This window comes from Agelaius tricolor, unplaced genomic scaffold (genome assembly GCF_023055355.1).
Source record: "Agelaius tricolor isolate 1412-34295 unplaced genomic scaffold, bAgeTri1.0.p SCAF_3, whole genome shotgun sequence".
In the NCBI taxonomy this organism is placed as follows: domain Eukaryota; kingdom Metazoa; phylum Chordata; class Aves; order Passeriformes; family Icteridae; genus Agelaius; species Agelaius tricolor.
This window is the reverse complement of record NW_027269263.1, coordinates 8460782-8474163: the sequence shown is the minus strand read 5'-3', so window position 1 is coordinate 8474163 and position 13382 is coordinate 8460782. Positions and strand designations below refer to the sequence as shown.

The 13382-nt window shown below is 35.1% G+C and overlaps 2 protein-coding genes across 4 annotated transcripts in view; one reads left to right on the top strand and one right to left on the bottom strand.

The window, feature by feature from the left end:
• PARPBP (PARP1 binding protein) overlaps nt 1–3516 on the top strand; it is a 42341-nt gene extending 38825 nt beyond the window's left edge. For 2 of the 3 annotated variants that reach the window (XM_071422353.1, XM_071422352.1), the window contains one exon: nt 206–3516. In XM_071422353.1, coding sequence (XP_071278454.1) covers nt 206–540 — 335 coding nt within the window. In that variant the 3' untranslated portion in view covers nt 541–3516. The remainder of the gene's footprint in view (nt 1–205) is intronic. The other variant, XM_071422354.1, reaches the window with a different exon arrangement.
• Nucleotides 826–2112, bottom strand: PMCH (pro-melanin concentrating hormone). The gene is made up of 3 exons (XM_071422360.1): nt 1861–2112; nt 1166–1367; nt 826–946 (listed from the first exon to the last, which is right to left on the bottom strand). Exons 1-3 carry the CDS (start codon nt 2110–2112, stop codon nt 897–899), a joined length of 504 nt encoding a protein of 167 aa, XP_071278461.1. The 3' UTR covers nt 826–896.
• Nucleotides 3517–13382: the final 9866 nt, after the last annotated feature.

Below are 13382 nucleotides of genomic sequence, written 5' to 3'. Positions count from 1 at the left end.
TTTTGAGCAATATAATTTTAAATTGGCAATGCACTTACGAGCACATAGCAAATTTAATAGCAATGACAAGCATAGCTTTGTTTTATTGGTAATACATTATTTTTGATTAAAAAAAATAACATGGCAGTCCTTATAGAAAAAGGATGTGTGTTCCCAGGTAACTTTTTATTTCCTCACATATGTTTTTGATATTCTTACATGACAGAAGGTCCAAATTCATGTCTTGATGTACCAGGGCTTGGAACTATTTCTGAAAGTGTTCACCAGACTAGAAGTTATACAGAAATGGGAAAGCTGAGTTGTCAGCCAAGGAACAAGAGCTCTGAGAATGAACAGATGGATTTGAATAATGACAAAATAATCTGTGACAAGGAAAGTGAACCATCTTTGCAAAAAAATACTAAAAGACTTAAGACTTCAAGCAGCTCTAAGAAGGAATTGGACAGCAAAGTTGGTGGAAAAAGAAAACAGACCAAAACTGCAAGTAAGAATAAGTTGATTGCTGGTCAGGCAAAATTAACTTGCTTTTTTCAAGTCTAAGTTTTTTTTTTTTCACATACATATATGTTGACAGATGTAAAATTTTGCAAGAAAACAGGTGAAATTTATGAATTACTTCCTTTCATATGTAAATAATTGAAAGTAGCTTGTATATTATAGTAGACAATTGCTTACAAGTCTGGATTATGCTGAAGTATTTTATTTTTTAATAACAGTACATTGTGAATGATTACACTGGTATTTTTGGTAATGAATTCTGTATCCCTCTACAGTGCAATGGGAAATGATTTTTGGATGTGTATGCGCAGTTACACTAAGACTCAGTAGCTCCAAATTACATTAAATTCAGAATAAAATGCTTAATCTTCAGAGAGGGTGGTGGGGATAAGCAGTTTTCACACTTGCCAACAAGGTCGATAGACTCTTCCCAGCATACACCTGAGGACTACAGGAGAGAAAAAGAGCTTGAAAGTTTAAACCATCAAAGAACCAGAATTCTTATGGCTTCTGGAAATATTAATTTAACAAATGCTCCCTCCCCCATGCGACAAATCATAACAGTCATGGAGTCTTAAAATGAATCTCTACCAAATTGCTATATTGACATTGCACTGTACTTTACCAGAGTGAAGTAATTTTCTGTGTAAAAATAAAATATATTTACTCTCAAAATCTCTTCTTCCAATAGGTAATTTAGCTGAATTTTCTTCATCTGTGGTCTCTCTTTCCTGTATTGACTCACTATTTTGAATTTCAGTGTCAGCTGGAAAAGCTATGGCTCCCTTCAGTGCAGGATAAGGTAGTTGCTTTCTTCCCAAGTTGATTGGCATAACATGATTGAAGAAATCATGCCTGGAACCTCTGTCCTGTTTTGAGGGAAGACAAGAGGTTTATCTTTATTTTGTTTCTTATGTTCCAACAGCGCAGTTATTTTATGTTTCAAAATCATACCTTAATAGTAATGACCTGTATTGCATCCTCGGCCAAAATGGTGTAATGGACATAATTAAATAATGAGTCCCATGTTTGGCAAAGTTAAAAACCTGTTGCTGCATATAGGGACATCATCAAATATACATATAGGTTTCTTCTTATCCCTACCCCCCACCCCCAACCCCCATCCTCCAAGTTTTGGCTACTGTCTGTGAAAATCAGATTTAATTCAACTCTCCAAGTTACACATTTAGAATCTTGGCATTAGATATATAGAATTGAATTTTTTTTCTTGACTATGTTATGTTGAACTGGTATTTTTATATAATTACCTGGTTATTGATTTAAATTGTTGCACTTGTTTTCTAAAGGGGTATAAATGAATTTCAATTTTACAATTAAGCCAAAATTTAAAAATGAACTCACCAAAGACTTCGTGTTTCCAGCATTCTTATAATTGAAGACACTGCTGTCTTCAGTATTGTGGTACTTCAGCAAAGGTAGAGCTCCTCTGTTCATACCTTTATCTCCATTTTGTAGAGTTTTTCCTAGATTTAAAGCAGCAAGCAACATATCTTCATCCTCTACCTCTTGCAGAGACTTTGAAAGAGAGAGTAGAAAACCTTGAGAAAAAAGAGAGAGAAGGGAGAGAATTAGGATATATGATGAGATGCACATTTTTTAGTTATTTAACACTTGCATATAGGTTTGGCACTTCTCAAATTCTAAGAAATCTTTTCCAGTGGTAAATAATTATGTTTTCCATTTCTGGAATGGCACACTTTATATATTTTACAGGTTGAATGGAAACTACTTCAATGGCTGATGAGTTCATGCTTTTAAAATGACTCATCTCAAGGAGTAACCTTTTCTATAATCCTCCTAATCCCATCTGTTTAGAACTAAAACATTTCTTTGTCATACCTAATTTGTTTCTTTGTATGTTTTTAGAACAGATTAGTTTCTTTTGGTGGATCAATATGACAAAGTTCACAGAAAAAGTGATGTCCATTTGAGTTGTTTATAAAGCCTTACCTCTGGTTAAGGCAATTTAAGAAGAGGAACTAATCTACATAAGTAAAAGGGATTGTTTGATGCATCATAGTTGTGAAACTGGATTCACAGAAGAGCTGAAATTCTGGAAATTTGATGATGGCTGAGACTGCTACCATGTTAAAGTTGAAATAGTTAATTTGTATTTTGATGTCTGTTATGCATTATACCAAAGAACTAATGGCTAGAAATATTTATTTGTACCTAATTAACTATGTTTGTGTTTTCTTACTGAAAGTGGACCTTTCTCTGCTACAAATATAGTCAAATATGCTTGCTAAGAATTTAGAGAGTAAACTTCAGTTTTTCATTTAAAATGTCTTTGAAATGTATTTTTTACCCTGTGGAAGAAAATATAAATGTTTCTGCATACTAGTGTTGCATTGTTGTTGTGTGGGGCTGGTTTTTGTTGTTGTTGTTGGCTGTTTTTGTTTGGCTTGGGGTTTTTTGCCTTATCTGGAAAGCAAATAGGGCCAGCTGAAATTTAGCTAATCTGTTAATGCTGGTGATAGAAACCACACATTCATTGGCCGTGTGCCTCTTAGCTAGTGCTTCATGTTTCATCCTTTAGCTTAGTGCAGGGGACCATGCTGCTATTCAAGGCAAAGCACCAGGAAATTGGCCACTATTCCCTGCTGAACTTCCTGGAAAAGTACCTGCCTTGCCAAAGTAACTTCTTGGTAAGACATTTCATGGGAAAATATGTCATGCCAGACTAAGCAGATTTTGACTAAGAAACATTTTTGGTGTACCCTCTTTTCTCCAAATGAGAAGTTCATTTCTAGGCAAAGCATCTCTCACAAACAGAATTGTTGCTTCTCATTATTTTCATTTTCTTGCTATGGAGCCTGTACTTGCCTTTGGCTAATTGAAGTGTTTTCTTTCCTTTGACTTTAACTGTCTGGCTACAGAGGAGACAAATTTGAGAGTTGATCATATGTGGTTTAATATTTATCCAATAATTTTTATTTTTCCCTCATGTTAAGTATTTGTACAGTTTTGTTCAATTAATAAAGCAGAAGCCATGTATGCTCTCTTGCAGGTACTTTTCATTTAACTCAGCCTTGACAGAACAGGAGTGCTTTGGAGCTGTGGTGGCAGCAAGCTGTTCTTTTTCATATGTTGGTCTACCAATTAAGAGTTAGAAAACAAGCTATCAGCCCAGTAATTGTGTAGATGGCAGGAGCTTCTGCTCCTCTGGAGCTCTTCTGGCACCCACAGGTGTGCAGCATCTCACATGGGGCTCACTTTCTAATGCTTCTGTTATTTAATACAAAGCACAGCTCCAAGGAGTACAGCTGACCTGGATCATTCAGGTTGTCTGGCTACAGTGTCTGGCTGATTTTCTACTGTGAGACACAAGCTGATGTCAGTGAAGGAATATGTTTGACAGGGCAAACTTATGCTACTTGCCCCAGGATCTTGAAGTAGTTGTTAATTTTTAAGGTTTGAAGATCCAAGGTGATTGTGAATGATAATGAGTAGAAACTTCTAACTAGGCTGCCAAGAAATCTAGAGCACATGTCTGTAGATTCAATGACTTATCAACTGCTCTGAACAGGCAGAAAACATTTGTACACCTGCAGGTACGCAATGTGTGTTTTGTGTACAGCTCTTCATAATGCCTGGGGGAATCCTAGCACTCTGACATCTACGCTTTAATTTCTTCCTCCCGCAACTTAGAATTTTAGTAAAAATGTGAAATGTTTTAATACATCACCTTCTATGTTTTACTGTTATTTGGACTTAAAAAATATAAATAGTATTATTAACCCAGTAGTGCTTTCAGAACAATAACCATTACTTAGAGAAATACTTCTTGCTTCTACTTTGTTACAGCAAAATATGAACTCTTAACATCAGAAATCTCATGTGGTATATGTAAGTAAATAAAATCTAGGTGATAACATACTTGGACTTTCTCTATATTCATTTTGAATTCTAGGAATGGGTTACAAAACAATTGCAATAGTTTCACTTGGTCTTGTAACTACTGTAATTGCTGTGTACAAGTGCTTGAACCCAATTCCTAGTAGAAAGAAGAATAAATGACTGAAGAATAAATGAAGCAGGTATGTACTGTATAAATTCAATTATTTTCTATTATCAAAATTGAGAAACTTCACAATACAAGAGGAACTATTTAAGTAACCTTAATAAATCATTTTAGTCAATCTTAAAATAGCACAAAACCAATTGGTCAATGTTAATTTGCCCAGTGGCTTACTACTTCTGATTTTAAAAGGTGATTTGTTTGTTTTATTTTTGGTTTGGATCTTGTACCTTTTATACAAACAGCTGTATTTTAGTCTGATTTGTGGAAATACTAATCCCTTCTTGTGTGTTGTTCCATCTAAATACCTCAGTTTTTAGTTCCAAACCCTTCCCACCAAACCAAACAAGCAGGTGTTAAAGTGGAGATTCTCTGTGCTAAAAATGGACAGAGCGTGTCAGCAGTTCACAAGGCAGATAAGAGGTAATTAGCACACTTCATTATTGACTGTAGGAAATTAAGACTCTTGCCTAGCACTGTTTTTTTGTTCCTCCTGCTGAATTGGTAGTCACCTGGAATCAGTAAATTGATTCAGCATGAAATAGGCACAATGTTGCATATAAGATATCAGCTCTGGACTTCTGCAGGAGCACAGCTCTAAATATTTGGAGAACCTAAAAGTCATCTTCTATAAATGTGTCAGGAGAATGTACAAGAAAAGGGTGGGGTGAAACCCTGCAAACTAAATTATTTTTACCAAATTTCTGCCCAAGATCCGAGGTATCATTTCAGTCCTCTGTTGAATTACAGTCTGTGTATTTATAGAATGAAATGTTACATTTGTTTGTGTTACAAATTAATTTCACAGTTGGGAAGACTTTAAAAATATTTTCTGCTGTTTGTTTTGAAAAGCATTTCAGAATTTCATTTGAAGCAAGTACATAAAAATGTGAATATTTCTTAAGGAATTGTGCAGCAGCAGCAGAGAACAATTTATGCATAGTTTCTTCTAGCGAAGTTAGTGATAAACATATTGGTCACTGTGTCTGTCCTTTCTTAGAATTATTTCTATTATATAAAATGGTCTGTCCTTGTAGGAAAGATTTGCCAATACACTAGGTTTAGAATTAACTGATTCACTGTTTAAAAACAAATTAAACCCCCCTGAAATATATCCCTGCCTCCCTAAGTTTCTTCTTCTGAAGAACCTTTTGCAAAGCAGTCCATGTGTAAGTCTATTAAGGATGCCCAATTAATCAATGAAGTGAAAAGAGGAAAAGAGGGAGATTGCTCAAGCCATAGTAGCTTCTTAATTAAGAAAAAACCAGTGGTGATAGTGAAATATTCTATTCTCATGTAAAAATCTGCATTTCTGAGAGAAATGCCTATGGACAAGGCGCACTCAATTATTCTGTAACCAACAGCAGGAACTTCCTTATGAGAACAATAAAGAGGATAAAAAAGACTGGGCCCCTTTGCTTTGCAGGCATATGAGAGGATTTCAGCCAAGAAAAAAAAATACAGGAAAAAGCAGGAGGTGCAACTGCAATTTTGAGCTTCATTTGAGCACAGGATATCTGTGAGAGGCTTTGAAGCTGGCTATCCAGTGCAAGCCTGCTAAAATTCCTGTGATTTCTACTCTTCACCACTACTGTTCATATGGTTTTGATAGTGCTGAGGGGAGTAATTTATTTTGCATAACTGACATGAAGGCAGGAAAACTTTTTTAGGAATATTGATTCTTGACATCTCTTTACCAATGGTGCAGGAACCATTGGTGGGTTAAGCCCCCTGAAGGGCAGTGAATGCTCTTGCTGGTGCACAGTGATGGTAAGACTGACCACAGCTGGCATTTGAGAGGAACAGAGCAGCGGTTCTTCTCTTTGCTATTATCTGAAAGGGGTCTGGGTAAGGTAAATGAATGTTATTATCAATATTGTTCCTATTATCCATGAATCCTATTGATGATGTAGTTGTGTCCTACACATGTCAGTCCAGGTTCTCTTACTGAGCTGGATCCTCTGTCAGTTTGTATGATAAGATGCAGTTCTCATGTAGACAGAGGAATGAATCCAACTCTGCTCAATTTCTTTTTAGCAGAGCAATTGTTCAGTAAATTGGCACTCCATCAAAATCAAAATGATTTACTGTTTTTCACCAGGGTTTTTTACCAAAAATGTCAGGTTTTTTTTTTTTTAGGTTTGGTTTTTTTTTTTTTTTTTTTTTTTTTTTAATTTTTATTTTTACATTTCAGTCTCTTTTAAACACAATTGCCTTTTCATCTGAATTGTTTCTACTAATGCTTTTTTCTTATGACAGAGTATAAGCCTCAGTTGTTTGGAATTTTGGTAGTTATGGAACAATAATGCTGCATTATGAGTCCATGAAATATTTTTACACTCTTTTGGATGTCAGGTACATTTTTGAGATATGCTATTTTGTAAGGTATTCCTTAAATAAACACAGAAGTCAGAGGTGTTTACACACAGAAATGCTCTAGTATAGTTTTCACATGGTAAGCTGAGCCACATACCTAAGATGTGGGTCTGGGTTTCTCCTCGTGAATTCTGGAAAAAGAATCAGTTATCTTTTAATTCTGTAATTGTGAAGTAAAATTTAAAACCTACAAGGACCCACCAGGTATTCTCTCTCTGGTTTGCCATACCAATCTGAGATTTTGGCTCTTTTACTGTTTACTCCAACAACAAGGGGTTGGAACCAGATAATCTTTGAGGTCCTTTCCAAAGTAAACCATTCTGTGATGCTACTCCTGCCATTCATATGGTATTAGCACAATGGTGTAGAGAATGGTACAATATGTGTGTTCCCTTAATTGTTGCAATGCTTGTGGTTGTTGTCCAAGGACTGGGAGTCACGTTATGATTTAGTGACTCGTATCCTTGAACGTATTTTCTTTATTATCTATGCTAACAATCTAACCAAATTGTACCTGCTTCTGTTATATCAATTCCAGTCATGTCTTTTTCATCCCAAGTATGTGAACTTTGTGTATGATTGAAACATCTGTCTTGCAGACTCTGAGGAAGAGGAATTGCAGGCTGTTAATCATACAGTTTCTACTGTGTATTACCTTTGTCTGCAGAAGAGACTGTGCTACCATTGATACTCAAAAGTACAGCCAGATACTTATAAAAGCTCTCAAGAGTTCCTGCACAGAATGGCAGTCACACTGGAGATTCTGATGGCAGCTGTCCAGGAGAAATCAACTAAGTTTCTGGACATACCACGTCCCTCTATGCCAGCATGCCTGGTAATTCCCATAAATGAGGACCTGTTAGAGTCAGCCAAATTACTCTGGCAGATGTTGTCTTCTTTGGTGTTGACAATCCAGATGGGTGGATTGTTGTTATCCAGTCTTTCTGCAGGCTTTGAACAAGTCTGCGTACACTGGCGCCAGGACTGCTAGCCATGGCAGCAGTCCACTGGACAGACGAGCATCAAGGTCTACAAAGAACAATGCCACAAGGTAAAGAATTACACCAGATGTTATTTAATTAGAAGCAAAACCAACCTGCTTTAAATTATCTTACTCTAGCTATGATCTGGTGTTGTTTTAATCAGACATATCTTTTATAGCACTGCTGTCAATGAAATATCAATCATAATTTGCATTGATATAGAATCATGAAAGGTTTACCTTAGCCAGAGTTTTGTACTTTACAAGACTCAGTTTTTTCCAAGCAAAAAATTAAAACGGTTAGATATCCCTATGTTTAGCACTTGTTTTACATGCCCCATATTTTGACTATTAAGTGTCATTTTCTCAAAGGTAATCAACAAGAACTACCTTCTTTGATAAGTGTAGTGCTGCAATAACCTTTTCCAAACATTATGACTTCATCTTGGTCATTCATTTAGGAGACAGGTTTTGGTTAGAAATATTATTTGCCACTGAAATTATTCTGTCTCACCATTTTGGAGGATGCTGTCTGCCATTCATTTTTCCATTCACACTGACTCACCTTCAAAGAATAATCATTTGCTGACAGCATGTCTGATCCTCTGAAATCTATCAGCACACTTCCCATATCATACTCTGTTCTCACTTCTGCTGGCACTGCCTGCTGTGGACACTTGTGAGTAATTTTTAAGTGAGCAAAGGTTCCTGCCCTTTATGCTCTACTTACCAGTATGAGGCAGCTGAGTACTTATGATAGTTCTATGCAAGATGATGATTTTTATAGGTGGAAGTGCTAGATGTATGCAAAGAATAGAACTAATGAGGATTACAGCTTCAGCCAGAAGACTTCTTGCTACTTTGCAGGGAACCTTCTAGATCTATTGTGTTTTGCCAGTGTTGTTGTACTTAGGATCTGAATGTTCCTTACCATGGATTGAAGACTTGTTTACAGTATCACACTGCAAACCAGCAAGCCCTTCAAAATAATGGGACTATTGAGGGGAAAAAAAACCATCATACCACTGTCTTAATTATATAGGGATATATTATATAGTTACGGTCTTGAAATCTCATGTATGTTTTTTACATAAGTTTTTCTTGACCAAAACATGAGGCAGAGATTACATTTACCTATTGCTTACCCATGCCAAATTAAAAATATGTGTAAACTTGAGCTACTAATAATTTCATACATTTTGTGCATGAATATTGGTGTTTATTGAATCTTCAGCTGTTAACTATTTTTCTGAACTGCTAAGATTTGATTCAGTTGAGCTAGTTTACAACTTGTAAGATATTACTAATATGCAGTCACGATCAAGTTTGGTGACCACTACCTGTTGGTTCAGAGTTCCCATCTATAATTGCAAACATTAATTTTAAATAAACATGTTAGGCAATTTCTGGCAAGGAACAATCAGGTTTCAGGATTGGATTTTATGTAAAATTATAAATTTCTTCCTACTGGAAGGACAACAGAGCAAGTCACACACATTCCAGGAGACATTTGGAGTGCAGTGATGATGACTTGACACAAGCTGACTTAAGGCCTGATGAGGCAAAGCACTCTAGTGGACTTGGTGCTAAAAATTAGGAACTGAGTATGAAGATTGTCTTAGGTCTGTTTGCAGTGACCATAAAATTATGGTGTTCAGGACCCTGGAAGAAAAGAACAGTGCAAATAAGATCACAACTTTGAATTTCAGAGGAATAAACTTTGCTCTGGTTAGAGTTCTGCTTGGGACAAACCCGTGTGATAGTCTGGATGAGAAGACGGATCCAGAATTGCTGAATTCATTTTTACACCACAGGGGAGTATGTTTGCTAAATTCAGATTTTCATAAACTTTAGTATGCCATAAGTTTAACTTTCATTTATATCTCCTGTTTCAGCAGATATATATTTAACCTGCATTGTCTACCTGATTTATTACTTCATCTAGCAGATGATCTATATTATTCAACAAAAACAATTCAGGGTGTAAAAGTGAGTAGAAACAAGTTTAATAACATTATCTGTAAGTGATGAGAATGAATTGGTCTTCTTTCTGATCTTTTGTAGTAAAATTTATTCTAGTTCATTGAATGAATAAATGTCTGAGTTTAACATTTAGCATAAGTATTTTTAACTTGAAATGATACTCTTTTACTTTGTCTTGCAAGTATAAAAATCTGTCTTGCAATATCACCACTTTCTGCACAAATAGTTTTAACCATTGACAACTTTTCTCAGTATTTATATTTGTGGGTTCTAATTAATACACATTTTTCATGTTTATTTTAAAATGTAATTGCATTAACATACTTTGTTACTATATTTAATAAAGCCATAGAACATTCCAGAAAATGTAACATAAGACTTTTGACTGTGGAAACATTATATTTGTTAGTGGGAAATGCAGTGCCACCTATTTAGCCATATATTCATTGCTGGAAAGTGGTAAAGAGCATTTTTAAAATTTATTTCATATTTAATGAATGTGCAACAAGTTCATATTTATTACATTCTGTGGAGTTGTTGAGCATGAATAGAAAAAGAAGTTGAAGAAAATAAAGAGAGTTTAATTCATATGGTATAGTTCTATGCTTCTGGGCAATTTTGTCTGAAGAATATGCCATAATTAACTTTTGAATGTGACTTTATTTCTGATTTATGTGTAATATGTAATATTGTCTCTAAACTGAATATTTTTTTTCTCAAAGTCATGGGGTAATATGTTAAAAACTTTGTGTTAAGATATGAAAATGTCCAGGTTAGTTGCCAAGCTGTTTTATTTACCTCCTCCTTGCATATGTAAGTTGAAAGAGGAAAAAAAGGTTTCTAAGCATTATTGTGATACTTTGATAGTAAGCTGCTGCTCAAGCACAATTACGTATTAGTCCTTTTCTGGCGCTCTCCTTGCACTATTATTTCTGATTACATAATCTCTTGAGTATTTTTGTAGATGAAGTCACAGATAATCCAAAAAACCAACAGTGTTTTTATGTTAGGAAAATGTGTCAGTTGCAATCATCTAGATTTTTTCCTGTTGTCGAATTTTCTTTCATAAACAGGCAAACATTTCTAGAATGGTAAGGAAATTGTTTATCAAGCATCCTAAAATGGGTACAAAAGCTAAACAGTTACATATGACATTGATTATATTGAATAAGATAATCCCTGCAGTATTTTCCACATAATGATTATGCAAAATCATGCTTCCGATGACTTAATTGCAGTTCTTTACATAATTTTTCATTAGAAATAATCAAGCTCTACATTTTGCTAGGTATTGTCATTAACTTTACATATTTTTGTGAGAGCTGTAGTGCTTAATGAAAAATTGGTTTTAATTATCAAGAGAAGCTGAGTAACATTTCCTTCCAATTTTAAACACTAGCTTCTTTCTTCTTATAATTTAGAGATGAAGCTTGTCAAATCAGGTTGCATTTTATCAAGCAGAAGAGATGACTGAAGTTAAACTCACAATTAGACCTAGACATATACCTGCTGTAGGAAACAGAAGAATTTGACCATCAGGTATTGAACTAGAATAGTGAAAAGGTAGAGAAATAGTAGAGACTGTTAATGTTAAAAGTAATTGTGAATTATAGTTTAAAATACAAATATAAGAAATTTATGTGAATTATGTATTTCATGGTTTACTTTGAAAAGCATGATAAATGTTGAATTAAATCTGCAAATGAAAACGCAATGTTTTGTAACATGTGTGTATGTGCCAAGATTTACAATAATTTGCAAACATAGGGGGTCTCTGTCATAGAGAAATTTCATGTGTTGGAGGCTGAGGTCTTAGGGTCTCACAAATGTCAAATCCATGACATACCTAAGTGGGAATGCATAGAATGCATTCCCTATATACCATCTGCTATAGAACAATTGTTTTAAGAATTAAAAGGTCTGAATGCATCTTTCTTCTATTCCTTGGTCAAAAAGCCAACAGAATATTTAATTAGTAGTAGTCCAAAATAGTTCATAGGTAGAAAATGAATATACATCTAAAATACTTCTTGTATTGACCAGCAATAGCTTTTTATTAAAGTAGAACCATCTATGTACAAGTACATGTATTAAAAAACATAACATTAGTTTTCTTTGAATATTCTGGGACTGAAAAATGAGTCTCATTGAGGTTTTTTGCCCTGAAGTTTCTAGCTTAGACAGACAATGAAATATCTCATCTTACATGTTAAAATGTCACAGGCTTAATAAACAAATATTATTGGCATGTGATGGAATAGAACTCAGGCTGGAGTCAGTGTGTTTGGGGGGAAATTCACATGGAGAAATGTCATGTAGTTTATGAAATTCGTAACAGCAGTTATTGGAATCCCCAAATGCTGAGCACATTAGTGTTGACAAAGGGTGTCCAAAGGTAGATAATGCAGTCAAAGGTCAGTAATAAATTTTGTAATGTTGCATCTCCTGTGTCTGGCAATACTGGGTCTTGGAGACAGCTGGCTACTTTTCTAAAAGACGAGTGAGATACCAGGTAAGTGTGTAAGTGTTGATTGTAATTGTGAGCACTCTGGTTTGTAGGAAAGGGTTGTGTTCACTACTCTGGGCACAAGAACACATGTCCTTGGGGGCTTCCACAGGGAAGGCCTAGAAGATCACTTCTGCCAGCTGCTGCTGAGTGAAAGCATCAAGTCAGGAGCTTGTAAGGTTAGTTTGTGCTTTAGAGAGGCTCGTAGACCTTGCTGATGAGGAGAGGCTATACTGTGAAGTAAATGTAGGTTTTTCCCTTTCAAGCTGATCATATGCTTTGTCCTATTTGAAGAGTGCTTATATTTTTTTTCTTGTTTGACTAAGAGTGTTTCTTTTCATTTCTGCTAATTTTTTTCTGTTCATCTCTTAAGTCCTTTCTTGATGGGACCCTTGCATGCTGAGCAAACAGAACCTCTCTGTACTTATAGTATTTTGTACTTGCATATCTCTGTTATTTTTGCAGGTGCAAAGAGGGCCTTGGCTTCTTTCTTCTTCACCTTTGCAAAAAATTCTCCTCCTCCTTAATTTTTCTGTGATCTTTTCTTATGAACACCGCTTGCTTTTAAATGGTGTGCCTTTCCCTAATATTTCTGGTTAGTCTGTAAATTAAAATCAAGAATGCTGGAACTGTATCTTCTTTAATGATACTTTGTTTGCAGAACCTAGGAGAGAAATGCACTTTTCAAATTGACATTGAGTTGAAAATGCAAGATAAGTCTGGAAGTTCATGGAATTGAACTCAGGAAGTTCATGGCCCTTTGCTTTTGGGAATAAGTGAGATATCAATGCTTTCTTTGATAGATAAATCAAAGTTTAATCAGAGATCCCTATAAACAGCTATGGTAAATGACATACTGTCATTTCCTGTAGATTTTCCAGTTAGGAAGGAGATTTCATTTGCAAATCATTTTTAGCATTGAAGATAAAAGTAAATGCAGAAATATTTTTTTTCTTTATTTTGCCATATAAAGCTTGGGTCAGCATGAAGTATGT